Source organism: Bactrocera neohumeralis, chromosome 2, assembly GCF_024586455.1.
Source record: "Bactrocera neohumeralis isolate Rockhampton chromosome 2, APGP_CSIRO_Bneo_wtdbg2-racon-allhic-juicebox.fasta_v2, whole genome shotgun sequence".
NCBI classification, from domain to species: domain Eukaryota; kingdom Metazoa; phylum Arthropoda; class Insecta; order Diptera; family Tephritidae; genus Bactrocera; species Bactrocera neohumeralis.
This window is the reverse complement of record NC_065919.1, coordinates 1,753,978-1,770,496: the sequence shown is the minus strand read 5'-3', so window position 1 is coordinate 1,770,496 and position 16,519 is coordinate 1,753,978. Positions and strand designations below refer to the sequence as shown.

Here is a 16,519-nt window from a genome sequence, read left to right as displayed (position 1 = left end):
CTGTTTGATAATAACAGATTTACTGAGGTTTAATATGAAAAAGGTGTGAGTGTAATTTTTCCCTGTCTTCTTTTAACAATATTTTTCTATGTAACACTCCTACGAAGTCTACATTTAAGACTACGATAACAGGATAATAACAGGAAAATCTTTTAAAAGACTTCAGCTTCTTGGATGAGATTTAAAATGCGTCAAATCCTTCAATTGAAACCAAATAGCAAGAAACAGCACCAAAATAAGAGAGAAACTGAAAAAATATTAAAGCAAATATTTGATATTAGCCTAAACGTGTGCTACAATTTTTCTGTATATTTTGAAATAATATAGGTTTTAAGTATTTATTTTTGTTTAGTCTGGCTCTCAGACCCAGGTATGCAACGACTTTTCGCAAATACAAATTCATTACTTTGTTGTTCATCATTTATTTTTTTAGTATTTCTTTTCCATTAAGTTACCACCTTCTTACTTCATTTGCTTTTTATATAACTTAATTTTTATGATTTTAAAAATATTTATTTTTCATAAAAGGAAAACATTTTTTACTGTGTATTCCACAGAAAATATAATTACACACACAGATCTTCATTTATATTTACATATACATATACATGTGGATGTATGCGCTCGTGGAAAAGTTCACCGTTACATCGCATGTAACCAGATACCTACGTAAACTCACATCAACCGAACAACTCTCTATGGCAAGCTCTCAATTTCGCGAATCGCTACTCGCTCCTTTATAGTTCGTCGTTCATCGTCAACGTCATATATGTCCCAAAGAAACTGATAATCCGTATAAGGGTACTGGAAAACACCCCCTAAGACTATGCTTACGCTCGTTGTAATATTCGACGTAACGCCTTCCAGTGTTTATGGCAGCGCGCAAGCGATTCACTTGCTCTCGATATCTTATGCTGTTTCTCACCCTCCCCCAACGAGTGCTACTCGTTAACAGCACTCAATCGTATTGTGTCTACGCCTATTAAAGGCCAGCAAGTACTGGTCGGTTGTCTGCCGTCGTGTCGGCCAACTTTGTCGTCATCATCCCTTTGTATAAGTATACTACGTAGAATCAGAAAATAGTTGAGAAAAGAAAGAACAAGAAGAAGCAATGAGAACCAAGAGCGCTTTACCCCGACAGGAAAAAACTACATATGACGTGGATTTTGAACGGAAATTTATTTTCGCAGAAAATTCCAAACAACTCACACACACCAATGTTTCTATGTATGCTCTATGAACTCTGATGCTCGCCTAAATGATTTTTCCTGTGCAAGTATATATGCATTTCTCTGGCATTCTGCCCTCACGCATCAGAGTGTTTGCAGGCTCCACATATTTTGAACACACTACCTATTGTGCGGAGGGGACTGGCGGTGCATTGTATTGTATAAATATTCAATATAAAACAATAACGGCCAATTTCGTACACACACATATGCTCAAACATATTTTTACATACGTTGTACATCTTTACCTGTGTAAGCTTGTGTGTTACTCGCACATCCTCAGTCAGTTAGTTTGCCGTTGGCATAAAGGCTGTGCTCCTCGCTTATTTTCTTTGATATTTGCAGTTGTTGTTGTCAAATGAGAGTAATTGTTTCCAATATGGCTCTCTGCTCCCCCGTTATGTTCGAAATATAATGTCTTAATTAAAAAATATGCTTTTTGCCCTTCCTACGGCAATTGGCGGAAGGAAAAATGTCGAGATTACACATAAAAAGGTGTTTTCGTGTGTATGTGTCCTGCCGGAAACACGCAAGAAAGAAATCACTGCAGCGCGTAAACAATTTGTAAACTCCATATATGCAGCGATTTCAATGACATTTCTAAATAAAGTCAAGAAAGCTCCAAAAGTAGATGAATTATTTGAGAGAAGTGAATCTTGTTCGACTGGCAGGTAAAAATGATTACCAAAATTGCACATGAACACACATACTTAACTCATTATTGCCGCAAATTTTTGTAAAGTTACGATCAATCATTCAGACTTAACTTAAAAGTTCTCGAAAGACCCATGAATGATATTAAAGTTGAGCTTATGTTCCTTAAAATTGTTTAAGTATCTTCGTAAGCCGAAATTTGACCTCACAAATATGGTTTTGGGCAGCACGGCGTAACATCCTGGATTATGCTCGCCAGGGGTTCTAATTTGAAGTTCTTTAACTTTATTTAGTGAGACTTCAAATGACGTTATTGGCAACAACCCCAGTAGAAACCAGAATGAGTAAGTTATATACTTAGTTTCTCACAGGGTCACACCAAATTTTTGAATTCCTTTTTTTACAAACTTGTTTATAGTATACAAGCTTCCTCGCGCCTTCAAACCGGTTGTGCTGTGCATTCATACATACATACACACTCGTAGATGCAGCATGTAGGTGTATCGCGTCCGTTATGCTCTTCAGTTGACTGTTGCTACGCCTATTTCCGTTCCATTCATTTCTCGCTTACGCAAATTTCCGTTTTACATGCTGATTCCGACTGATATATATGTACATATATATATAAAGTAGTGCATTTGACGAGGCACTTGGCTCATTTCACTCATTCGCTCACTCACTCGACACACAAACATACATATCGCACAATTCCCCGAAGTGCGCAGGAAGTGGTTCAGTAATAGGATGTGGAGTAAATATGTATATAAAAGGGAAAAAATTCACTTATAAGTGCACTTTGGAGAAGGACAAAAAAAGGAGGTCGTGCTTTTGACTGACTGACGCTAGTTGATAATGCGTGTGCACACATATGTATACATATATGTAAGCATGTGTTCTTTTTAAAGCAACGGATATTGAATTTAATTTTTAAAATTTCATTTATTTACACATACGATGTTTTTGCATCGATTTACGGGTGTTTTCCGGAGGGTATTTTCCTTTGGATTGAAAGACTGAATTTGAAATTGACATGAGTATATTTCTTTAGAGGTTATGTGAGATTTTATTTAAATTAATAGATGAAATGTATAAAAGTAAATTTGCTTATGGAATTTACAGGAGAGCAAATTGAGAAGAAGAGGAAGAGTGCCTAATTTTGCACAAGTTTTGTGACTTTCGCTATGCCAGGACGACTTTGAATGATTATAATCGTTTGACACGTTAGTGGGAGTTTTTATTATTAATGCAAATGGCCTTGACTTGTTGTTGGTGGCGCTAAGATGTAGTAGCCGTGTCAAAAAACCGTTAAATTTCAAGAATATCATTTCTTATTTCGAATTTTTATAGAAAAATGTTGGCATTGGGCCAACATCCCAGGCGATGTTCCGCAGAGTCGAAGTAGTGCCACCAATCTCTAAATTTGAGTTTGAGGCTTTGAGTATTAATTAAAATTTGCAATTATGCCATACAAACTTTTGCTGCTCGCATTACTCACCTCAGTGACCACTAATCGAATTAGGCCACAGCACACGCACATACACACGCGCACTCATACATACACAGACAAACGAGGAGGAACTGTCAGCATTTAATTCTCCAAAGTATCCTTTGCACGATTTCGTACGGAATTCAGTGGACTCTGATGTCACCACACTAATTAAAATAGAAACGAATGAATGAGCAAAGCGCACATACAAAAGGCATATGCCAAAAGTCGCAACTTTATTGCCGCAGCCGCTGTGCTGGGTGTTCCTTATACACACGGGACGGATAAAAGTTGGCGGTTTGGGTATATGAAATGTAGCAAATATTTTATGCTTTTTGCAAAGGTACGCCAGTTGAAGGTATTCACCAAACATGGTATAAGATAATATCACGCTGAATGAGTAGACGTTATTAGAAATATTTTTTTAGACTAATATCTAAGTTGTATGAAGAGAAATCGTTGAGTAGGAATTTTGTATAAATTGATAAATCTCAATAAGGTATTTTTTTATTGGGAAATGTATTCGAAATCCGAGAAGGGAATAGTCAAGTTTCTATAAATCATAGAACATGGTATAAGACTGCTATACAAGTTATTCAAACAAACTGACAACTGCTCTAACATGTCTTCTAACGCATGCGCTGTTGTGTTGGAAATATTTCTGTTTTCCGCCACAAAAACAAAAACAAACATTTTAGTCACCTTTTCGTTTCAAGCTTTATGATTTCTGCCACTTCAAGTCTTAAATTCACTATTTTCGTTTTTGAAAGTAGTTTTTCATGAGCCATGCACAATGGTAGGACTATTCCAAAATGTGCAAAATGAAGTTCTATAACATTACGACAGCAAACGGATATACAACTTTAATAAGGTTTGCACATTCTCTCTTATGTTAAGTCAATTCGATAATTGACGTATTTTTTTCTAGTAGTTTACTATTGAACAGCACACAAAGTTAGTGAGCAGACAAATCGAAGGCAGCTATAATTGCATAGCAACAGAGTGGCAAGCTGCTATCCATACGGTCTCTTGTATTGAATTTAACTAGAGTACTTTTGGCAAGAAAGCAGATCATAGCAAATAAAATAGTGAGGAATGGTAGTTATGAGTACTAAAGCAAATGAATGGCTTCCGTTAGGTATTATCATAATAAAATAAAGTTATAAATTTTATTACGTAATATAATTACAAATAACTGCCGTGAACAATATACACACCGTCACGAATTTATATGGCACTCAATAAATGTAGTATCTACTAGATACAAATAAATAATTCATAAGATAAATGAGTCGATATAATCTTTAACGGTTAGGAGCAATTAGTCAGCTATATTACCTTCCGAAATTCTCCGTTTAACGTTTGCTTGCTAATATGAGAGAGTGATCATAAAATAAAAAAAAGACTAATTATAACATTTCAGATATAATAACAGGGATACAGCAGATGGTGCGTGTACCATCGGATGTGGCTGAACTTATAAATCATGTTATCAATCAATGGGATATTTAAATATTTTTTCAAGTGTATTTCTGATATAATCATATCATTAAATTTTATGCAACAATGACATGAGAAGCAAGATCGATTTTTTTTTTTACTACAGATTATACGAAAACAGCTGAAGAAGCCTTGTATATCGGAAAATATAATATGAACATTCATTTGGAACCTTTACCATAAGCCTTCACAACCATTTTGCGATATCATATATTGCCGATAATATTATTTTCCCGAGCAGAAAATTGTATTTTTCAATCAAATAATCTCCCTTTGTGAACTAATGATGGCTCTTCTCGAAATGCATCAACTGTATTATTAAAATACATGTAATAATGTCAATACATGCAATTAAGTACCTAAATGTATCAGCCCATAGCGCCTTGCAGTATGCAACGTTTTTTATGTGCATACAGATGTATAATGTACACCCTCACACACGCTCTACGTCCACTCAAATACGCTTTTATCTGCCAACTTGTGTCATTTAAACGCTTTCAGCGATTGAATTGAATTACTTTGCCATTTGCATTGTAAGCCAAGCAAGCAGCCAGCCGCTGCAACCGCAGCATTTTCCTGAGTCAAGCGCCTGCACTTCGCTCGCGTCAAAATTGCATTTATGTAGCGGCACCATTTGATTTTTATCTTATGTGCCATATATATTAATGCGCATACAGATACAAATATATGCATTTTTAAGGAATATTGCTCCATTGCCTAATGGAAATCAAAGTCCGCGGCCTCAATCGCTAACCATTTTCACACATTTGAATGCAAGCCAAATGTTGGCTCCACGGCGCGTAGCAAAAGCGTTGAAATTGAGCATAATAAATCGATAACCCTCTAATAGCAATTGAAGCATCGCAAATATTCATCTATTTATCTACTTTCTTTGTGTCACAATGATTCATACCCCAACTGGATACCCACGCCATATACTTCTTTTATATTTTTTTGTGTTGTTGTAAAGGGAGCGTTCACTTCATTGTATGTAGAGCACATAATTGTGCTTGTTGTTGTTTATTGCTATGAGTAATACACACCATACCTGAGTGTTGGTGAAACGAATTCTTATGCTCAACACATTTTGAGCATTTCGCCGAAAATTTTCCATGCTTTTAATTTTCCAATAATGGAAAGTGATTGAAGTGTGGCATTAGAGCGCCTGCGCAATGGAACGATAAACGATTTTTCACTTGGAAAACCCATAGCCAACTCAATCTCTATTCACAATTGCTCTTATAATTTGCTCCATGCAACTCCGCTCTGTATCCACTCACGGCCCGATGTGGGGGGATTTCAGAAATTTGCGAAGCTGTGTGTGGATATATATGTATGTATGTATGTATGGGAGAGCGTGTGTTTATTAGGCGTTACGCCTAAGGCTCCTACAGCATCCTCTTTGCTTTAGTTTGACTGTGTGAAAACTGACAGGCTGCCAACAACAGCAACACAAACAGGAGGCAAGTGCACTGGCAGCAACATCACTACAACGTCACATCGCTCAACTCGCTTATAACTTTAGTGACATCCTGCACACACACACATATGTAAATATGTTCATATGTCTGTTTTTCTTTTACACCACAAGCAAAATGTTTGTTTTCAATTATGATTTTTTCGTCTACTGCTGCGTAGAGTTTAATTGCAGTTAAAAGATATGTGCGTATGTAGTAGTAAAGGGTGCTTTAATTAACTTGTGTGCTACTTTTTGCCCTTCTAAATAATTCAGGTGTCATTTGCTTACATACCAATCATTCTCAGGGATTCATATCACGAAAAGGGATATTTCTATTTCGACACTGCCAACTAGATTCTCCGATATTAAATGGCCTGTCGAATCCTCTCAGTCAACCTTAAACGTTTGGTTCACCTATTTGTTGATTGTAACTAGGATTGTTGTACCGTTTCATTCAATTAAACCAATTAAAACCAGAAAGTATCAGACTTAAACAAGCATCATGAATCATTGCGAATATTGTTATGTCCAAAACTGCATCCAACCATATAAAAAAATGCTTGCACACTCAGCGTAGTAACTGGCTGTACAACCCTGTTACTCCTCACGCTTATATATGTAATAGTTTTCGAGGCCGGAAATAAATCTAACAATGAAGTAGTTCGTTAGAATCAGATGATCCTGAATCTATATTGGAGAACTTTCAGTGATATGTTTATGCCCACAAGAGTCTTTTTGGCGGTTTAAATAAACAAAAATCTTCAAGCTTGGCTTACAGTCAGCATAAGCATATTTTTTCCAATTATCATCACAAAAAATATATATACATATGTACATATATTAGCATATGGATAGTAACTCAAAGAGTTTACCGATACTGATTTCGATATTTGTTTCCTATATATTAATTAAATTAAAGGAAATATCTGTAATCAATACAAAATTATTTATGGTGAGTTTGGAAATATATTCCATGCACCTAATACTAAGCAAGCAAACTTTATTAATCGAAGGGTTAATCCGAGCATGTGCACGGATCAAATTACCTACAACAATACGTATGTACTTAAGTGCATGTTCATACATACATATATATTTAAGTGCAAATTTATATACATAATTAACAAAATATGTATAGGTATAGAGTGGGAGCTGCTACCGACTTCTTAGTGATATGCATATCTACTTACATATAGTACATACATACATATTTACCTACTTAATGCAGGCATGCAGATTGCACTCTTCTCTTGTGTATGTATTGGTATTTAACTCGTTTAGACCATTGTTATCGACAGTTGTCCTGACAATGGGGAACGAGTCGAATAACAGCGGGTGCAGACATGCATATCGACGTAGGCTTGGATACATATTTACATCCGACCGCAGTAGGTTTTTTAACAAAGGTATGCATTACAATTTACTTATTTGCCAATACTCGTATGTGGCCTAGCGTACATTTATACATTGTGTGTACATGGTTATCATATTACGAAGTATCCTTGCCAATGCATTCCTTTGCTAGAGGAAATACTGCATATACGCCTAAATAAATGTATGTACATATGTATTCACTTTCATCACGAAACACGCTCGTTCGCCCCTCATACTCAATTAAATGATTTGTGCGTTCGAATAAACATTTTTGATTGCCGAACGGCATGTCCTTCAGGATGTTGACACAAGATCGTCGGTTGTAGGAACATACGTATCCATTTATTTGACGAATGATTTTTTTCTGTAAACTATATTAGCTCTGTTATCCGCTGAACGACCTTTTCTTTAGATGAATTCATTTCTTTACGAATATATAAAATTAATTCTTAAGTCGCCATAAAATATTGAATTATTATAAACAATTAAACATATTAATGCACGGTGCAGTTAATAAAATCCATAAGCATATACATTAATGTTATGAAAATGCACATAATGTTAATGTTCATTCCAGCATGAATGTTCCTTCATGTTAATGAATAGTTATTAACATTCTTTGCTTAAACATGCTCTTCATTAGCACTGTTAATGTTAGAATCACTGTTAGGAATAGTGCTAACTTCTGTTAGTGTGATATCTTAACATTTTGTGACATTTTATTCATTCCGAGTTGGGTCTGTGCTTTTTGTACTCGTTGTAGGAGTTTTTGATTGCTCTATGAATAGATATTAAAATGTTTCTTTTTTTGAATATTAATAATTTCAATATATGTTAGAGAAGTTAGTGAATAGGTAAGTATTATATATTATTTCTTTGAGTCGACCTAATTCCAAAAAAGTGTATTGCTGTGATCAACTAAAAGGCATATGCATACGTATTTACAGTTATCTTCCTAAGTGAATCCTTTAAAACTGATTCAAAAATATTTAAAAACAGACACATGTAAAATTACTTGTTTTATTAAACACACGCACATACATACATATATGTAGGTGCATATAAATACTTTAATACGTAGAAACAAAACAATATATACTTAACAAATTGAAAATCAACTTATGTATGTATGTACATATATAAAAAATTTCATAAATACTTTTACAACATAAACTAAGAGCTCGTGTTTTGCTTAACGTTTCGTTCAAACGACACAAATGCAAAATTAGGACAATTTCATTAGCGTTCTTTTTTCGTAGTTACACATTTCTTCATCGTCGCATAGTAAAATGCATATTAACCCTCCTTCTTTGTGTGCATTTTCAAGTAAAAAAATAAATTTTTACATATTAATACACAATTTTTACGTAGTAACGCATAGATACAATTTCACTGCACTCTTAACTGTAACTCAATCAGTTCACTTCAACTGTAAGCGCTTTCTAATTCTTAACATTAAGTAGTATTATTTATTAATTGTAGTACATTGTACAATAAGCCAGTACTCTTCTATTAGCCGTGGACAGTTTTTACTTTGACTTCTTTGTCCTCTCTTCCGCTGGCTCCTCAATGGCGGCAAGTGCTTCCTTCAAACCTTCAGGTACTTTGTATTTTTGATTAAATACCAGAAACTGCAAAAAATATTTTTTGATAAAATTAAAATTATATTATTAAAAACTTAAAATACCAACAAGCACTCACCTTTCTGGGTCCGGACTTTTCCACGTCTTCGCAATTCATTTTGCCACTCGAATAGAAACTGTTGGTAAAAAAATAATAGCAATTAATTAATTAATTAATATGTGGGCATAAGGTTGTGTTCACACATAGCAAACTTTAACTAGATCCTCTTTCATTATCCACCTATAATTTTTTAAATTAGTCTTACCCATCCTGAATTTTGTTTGCCCTTGCCAAGTTTACATATTTATTATATATGTAATTAACTTACCGCACATCGTCACGTGACAGACCGTTTCGCACGATTGCATAAAATAGACCCAAAACCGCACCACCAACTATGATAAAAAGTGGCGATAACTGGAAAGATTTCAATTTGCAAAAAGAAAAATTAAAATTAGTTGTTTTTTTTTTTTAAATATTTTTCGAAAACTTAAAATTATGAAAATTAATTAACTAATTACAAGCTTATTTTGATAGAAATTACTAAACTGGAGTAAGATACTACTTTCTAGAACAACTTATATATGTATGTACATATTTAGTTAAAACTAGTATCTAGGAAATATGACTACTAAAATTAACGCCAAAAATTAAAAAAAGTAAGAACGAAACCAGAGCAAAAAACTATTATCTCTGCTCAAAACATACTTATAAAAATATGTTCAGACATACATACATACATACATATTCTTTATATAAATAAACATCCATATTGTTTTCTGATAAAAACTTGCTTCTTGAAAAAAGAAAAGAGAGCTGAAAGTAAAACTTTAGCTTGTGAACTCTTGTGAACTTTTAGAGCGTTCTTCTTATCAGAAATTTTGATTTTTGTGATGCATTCAAAAAATACTGTTATATTTTCTGTTATAAAAAAAGTTGTTTTCGAGCGGTGTAAATGAAATTGTTATAAACATACTTATGTACATATATGCGAATATAAAAATTACAGTTGCATTTGTATATAAAATTTTGACAAATCTCAAATTTATAATGTTAATATCAAAACAAGCAATTTTCAAAACTCGCCATCTTTCAAGGCGTCAGCCAAGCCTGCTGGCCAAACGTATCTTTGATTGTAGGTGCGCAACTGTAAATATTAAAATATTTTCGTTACAAAACGGCAAAGTTTATCATTTGGTCACGGATATGAGATGGACGCACCTTTTTTATTGGTGGAGGCTTATTTTTGAGAAGGCGGGTGTAATCTTCATAGGGCATTTTACCAAAGTAACTAAATTTTGAAATGTTTCAATTTTTCCTCTGCTTTATATAAAATGATTTTATTAGCGCTTACCATACGTCGTCGCGCGTAAGTGCAATCCGCAGGGTCGCAAGAAATTCGCAAGTTAAGCCGCATAATGTGAGAACTACAAGCGGTATGGTCTAGAACAAGTTTCGAGAAATTAGTGGTAGAGCAAATAAGGCGCACTTAGGTTTCTTTGCTAACACCCTAATATTGTCAAATACAAATGGTTTAAAAAATTGCTATATTGCTAAATAGGTTCTGAATATATACGATAAGTCTCCAAAAAGCATATTCCTTTTTGTAGAAATTTGATCTACATGCATGAAAGGCGAAATGTCATTTGCTAACACTGCGCCGAACATGTTGTCGATCCTTCATACGTACTCAGCAATAAAGCGCATGTGCTATCCGCTATGCTTATAAAACTACCTGAGTGAACGAACATGTTGCAGCAACATGTATGCGAGGATTACACGGCTTTTCGTACTGCGAATGTACAGACAAATAGTGGACGAGTATAAAAGCAAATGCTTGAAGCCAAACATATTTTAAAAGGGAAGAAATTGTATTGAAGAATGTTGTGAATTTGTATATTTTTGGGAGCATTACGATAATTTCATATTGAATAATATTCGAATAAATTGCATGTTGACATCACATTTGTTGCATAAAAACATTAGATAACCGGTTATAGTGCAGAAAAAACCAAACAATCGTCATAGTGATACGGCAAGTGTTATTTAGATATATTCTACAATTTGTATACATATGTGCAAGAAATATAATATAACAATAAAAACACAACATTCCCTACTCCATAAAGTTCACTTGAAAACAGAAAATATTCTACAAGAAAATAACTGAGCAACCGCTTTGTGTAGTTACCTAGGGCAACCGTGTGGAAAGCGTTGCTGTTTATTTTTCTCAACGTGTGGAAAAATTGAAAATTTCACAACGTACAAGACTTCTGAACTGAGAGACGTTATTTGGTAAACGCGTAATTTAATAGTTATCTAAAATTTCTAAACTATAGCATTTGCAAGACAATTCGTTCGATTAATTTTGTATTCGCGGTCGCCACCTGTATGCTAACCTCACTTTCACGCTATTAATAGTCCAAATCAGCTGGACACACACCGTTTTCGCGAGTACGACGCCGTTATCCTTCAAAATTCAGCTTAGACGTGAAGTGCACGCCATAAAAGAAGGCGTTACCATGTTACAACACCATCCTCATACTATACCTCTTGCTGCGGCACGTATAAAGGAAGAATCTGCAACCAATCCAACATTTTTCTTTCCACACAGCAATCCCATTGATAATGCTGCTGCAGCTGCAGCCGCAGCCGCTGCTGGACTCATCGATCAACAACACCGTGACCTACACAATGTGCTGGTCAATGCTGCGGCTGTAAATGGTACATTGACCAATACAGCAGCTGCAGTTCTAAAGAGTCAATCGGCTCAACAGCAACAACAGAATAGCGCCGCTCAACAGACTGCTCAAGCACAAGCCGCAGCAGCAGCAGCACAGGCGCAACAACAGTCACAGCAGAATACTACAAATAACAACGCTTCCGCACAACAACAACAGCAGCAACAACAACAGGCGCAACAAAACACCATGGTACTGTTGAATGGTAATGCTGGAGCAGTTGCTGGTGGTAATAATGGCACCGCCAATGGTGCTGTTGTAAAGGGCAGCTCTTCTGGCAGATCGACGCCTGTTAATGGCAGTTCCACCACAGATCCAGCACCAGGCAAACTTTTTGTTGGCGGTCTCAGTTGGCAAACATCGTCGGAAAAACTAAAGGAATACTTTGGAGTTTTCGGCACCGTCACCGATGTGCTAATCATGAAGGATCCCGTGACACAGGTAAGCACGTAGTGTTCTCCTTTCTAGCGTTGATGCGGAGGAATACTTTTTCATTACAATACTACTACTACTTACAATATTTACCTAAGCATTTTTATTTGTTATGTCTACTATTACTATTCAATGGCTGCCTACGATGGCTTTGGGTGTAGCAATGTTTGTCCTCATCTGTAAAATTTTTCTAAAATACTTGATTTACCTTTGCTAATCATATTTCTACTACTACTTCATGTATGGTTTTGTATTTTCTTACGTGGTAGGCTGGCAACGTACCATTTATGTACTTAGGAGCTGCCAGCCGTCTAAATTGGCAAGCAGCTGCACCTTTTTCATTTTATTTTACCTCTGCAGTATGAGCGCGGAACAACAACATAGGAACAATACTGCATTCAAATTAATAGAATCCGTTGTATTGTAATAGGTTCCCGAATGCTACGCGCAGCTGTAAGAAAGCTGCGTTTTACCTGTAGTGCTGTCAAGCTACGCAGAAGAGATTCCGAAAATAAACAAAACTCATAAGAAGTAAGCAATCTTACAACTCCTATTATGATATGAAACCTACATTTAATCAACCTTAGAAAATGCAATTTGTCATAATTCAAAATGTCCTGCTATAAAAAATGTTCAAAGCATGAATGTAGGGCATTCGCCCCTGTGACTCAAATCAAACCAACTGTTCGTCACTCCGGCGCATTGTAAACATTTAGCGCGCGCTCATACTGTATACACCGCGTCCAACTGACGCAAACATCTGCCATTGATTCGAATATATTGTTGGCTTGCCGATTGTATTATTGTACGATATAAAAACCGGCGGCAACGCGCAGGCGCAATATTACAGCTGTTCAATTCAATTTGGTTATATTACAATATAACGTACATACTTATAAGCGTATAAAACGTTAGCCCTTGCGTGGCATGCCGCGTCAGCGCACAGTTGGGCTTCGTTGTAGGGCTATGGCACAGGATAATTTGGAATTGAAATAAAAACAGGAATTTAAAACAGTACATTCGGTACTGCTATTCTTTACTTGTCTGCGGTTCAGCTCTTCTACTCCTGTTACAGCTCATTGTGCCTGCTTTGCTACCTTTTGTACGTTGCTTTTTTATTTATTCATTCAATTTCGACATGTCCTGCCGCTTCGTTCAAAATTTATTTACAAGTTTTCGGTTTTGCGACTCTGAGAAATGAGTTTCCTCCACTACTTTTGATATTGCCCTCACAATTCCGTGCTGTTCTGCTCTTATGCATTCCTTTATTCTAAACGTACTACTTTACTCTTTGTGTGACCTTGTTTGTTTGTTTTTGCATACTGGGAAGTGTGCTTGCTTTTGCACACTAGCCAAATATACATATATTTCGTGTTTCGGATAAGGCAAAAACACACCTGTCTTCAATGTTGTGTTAAGGATGAAATTTGTTTATATCGAAAATTATATTTTTATATTTTATATACATATGTATGTATATTTAACTGCTCATATTTTATATATTTTGAAAGTAGCATCACGTAGTTCATGAAATTATTTCAAATGACAGGAAGCTTAAATAACATTATCTAAACTTTAAGTTACAGTAATACTCAAAAAATCAGTAAAACAATTTGCACATTACTATTCAGGTATATCATATATAGAATAATTATATTACAACTGAATGGTAATAAAAATTTGACGACCCGAAAATCCGTACAAAATTTTCGTACTTTTAAGTTCAGCTAATATCCAACAGAAAATGTAAAACATAAACAAACGTAGTGGTGTAGTTAATCATATATCAAGTAAGCTATGGTAAAATCGAAACGAAAGCAGTGGGTTATGTATTTTCTAAGCTGACGCTGTCGAATTTAATTTATTAACGTTATTAAAACAACATTACTATGGATTTGTACTGAATTTAGAGAAAACACAGTCAACAGGCAAAATATATTAGCGGTTAAGCCGGCACAAGCAAGGATAGGTACATAACGCATGCGCATGGAATACCCAGTTGAACAATGCTAATTTTTTGTGTGTGTTACAACTGAAATTGTGGCATACCTGAGTCAATGGCCGCGGTGAAGCGCAAACACAAAAATAAAGAAGAGTACTACCGTTCGTTTATGCCAGTCTATAACAGCAAAAGCATTATGTGGCAGCTGCGCGACAGGATTACGCACAAACAACAACTACTACTCGCATTCACCAAAACTGGTTGAGCTGCAAGCATTAAAGGATAACTATGAGAAAATGCTGAACAAAGAAGCTCGCTTTCAGGCACAATACTGGAGTTACGCTGAGAAGCAACATTACTCACTTTGCATATGCTCAACACAGTCTGCGCACTCGTTTGACAAGTTCTGCTTCGAGAATCATAGGTATTTGTCTACAACATTTTTTCACATAACTGTCGCATATGAAACATTGACAAATATAAAATTGTAATCGTATTTGTTTAAAAACTCATTAAAGCAAATTACCCGTAAATCTATAAGTAGGACTCAATCGCAGTGTACTCGTAACTTTCCAATAGTATATTGAGTATTTAAATATAATTAATATTTATACAACCACCATTTATAAACTATTGATCCCCAAAGCTGTAAATTTACCTATAATTGTAATGAACTTTTGTGCCTTATCACCCCTCGGTAATACATAAAATAATTAAAAAGAGATTGTATATTGTAACCAATTCAAAAAATAATAACTTCATCGTTTTAATATATGATATTGAGTAGGAAATGTATTTATTTACCAGTGTTAATTGTGTTAGAGCATTTTAGCAGTTGCTCAAAATAATGAAAGTCGACAAATGTTGAATTGTACAATTCTGTAACTCATACTACTTTAGTGTACTTATGCATATATATGTACGTGTAAAATAAAATTATAACGAGAAATTTAGTTACAACATATAACTCTAGGTTTGTATTTCTAACTCCTGTAAGCATTTAACTTCAAGTCTATAGCTGATGTTCTTACTAGAAAAATATTGTAATGTATAACTCAAATCTGTTGCGAAAAATATTTTTCTTTGAAAAAATACTAAAACTTGCATAACATTAGTTTAAATTTAAATTAAAGTCAGTTTGGAGGCAAAGAAAAATGATTTCATGCAAATAATACAAAACTGCAAATATGCCAGTTAAATATTAAATAATTAAAATATTAACCAAAAGGCGCCTTTATATAAATATTTTAGCTTTCTTGCTTCCTATTCGTCTATTTATTTTAATTAAACTAACGTTATGCATTAAATCTATAACATTTAGTACTAAAATTAATTAGTTTTTTAAACTTATTAATAATTGTATGTGCTTTATAAATATGCCTTTGGGCGTATTGAAGTATCAATTAATGCCTTAGCCAGGGTCTCAACATATATGTATAAACCAATATAGACCGAACGTTGACTGTTATTCTAGCAGCAGTTGTACTAAATAGTCTTAAAGTTTTATTTTTCATATCCTTAAACCCTTTTTCGTACTGTAATTAGTCTGTTTTCTTTGCTTACTGCAGTTCAGTTTCTAGTCAATGAATATAATATAGTTAGCTAGCTTTCTTATATTTTTGAGTGCAAATTTTATTTTATTCTTAGTAAATTTATATATTGCAGAACTATTTAAAACATTTTTTGCATAACTTTTCAAATAGTCCTATTTATTTAAAAGTTGACTTTTTATTTAGCAACTTGATTTTTTTCATATAAGCCAAAATGTAAATTTATCAAGCTCACTTTTAGAATAAATTAACTAAACTGTAGCCTAAAATGAATGGCTCAAGTGTCGAAGCTTTGAAAAAGAGCTACTTTCTCGTAGTACTTTTATTTCGTTAGCCATAAGTAAGCGTAATGCGCAACAATAAAGAAAATAAGTATTAAACAATCGTAAATAATCTAGCGGCATATTAAACGAATATTTTGAATTAGTTGTCTCTCGCATATACATAATTTAGGTACATATTTGTGTATATACATATGTACAAAAGCAAAGCTACATATACATATACAACCATTTAATATTGTGAATTG

At 34.5% G+C, this 16,519-nt stretch overlaps 2 protein-coding genes across 12 annotated transcripts in view; one reads left to right on the top strand and one right to left on the bottom strand.

The window, feature by feature from the left end:
* LOC126757669 (poly(U)-binding-splicing factor half pint) overlaps positions 1-16,519 on the top strand; it is a 277,161-nt gene that overhangs the window by 243,391 nt on the left and 17,251 nt on the right. For all 7 annotated transcript variants that reach the window (XR_007666766.1, XM_050471767.1, XM_050471760.1 and 4 more), the window contains one exon: positions 11,940-12,507. Coding sequence is in view for 6 of the 7 variants with exons in the window: in XM_050471767.1 (XP_050327724.1) it covers positions 11,940-12,507 (568 nt within the window). In the remaining variant the exon portion in view is untranslated. The remainder of the gene's footprint in view (positions 1-11,939; positions 12,508-16,519) is intronic.
* LOC126757802 (uncharacterized) overlaps positions 8,709-16,519 on the bottom strand; it is a 41,987-nt gene continuing 34,176 nt past the window's right edge. For 4 of the 5 annotated variants that reach the window (XM_050471778.1, XM_050471775.1, XM_050471777.1 and 1 more), the window contains exons 5-7: positions 9,654-9,742; positions 9,404-9,461; positions 8,709-9,333 (exon numbers count right to left, since the gene is read on the bottom strand). In XM_050471778.1, coding sequence (XP_050327735.1) covers positions 9,232-9,333; positions 9,404-9,461; positions 9,654-9,742 — 249 coding nt within the window. In that variant the 3' untranslated portion in view covers positions 8,709-9,231. Of the gene's footprint in view, positions 9,334-9,403; positions 9,462-9,653; positions 9,743-10,233; positions 10,473-10,546; positions 10,617-10,679; positions 10,769-16,519 lie in introns of those variants that run through there. The other variant, XM_050471779.1, reaches the window with a different exon arrangement.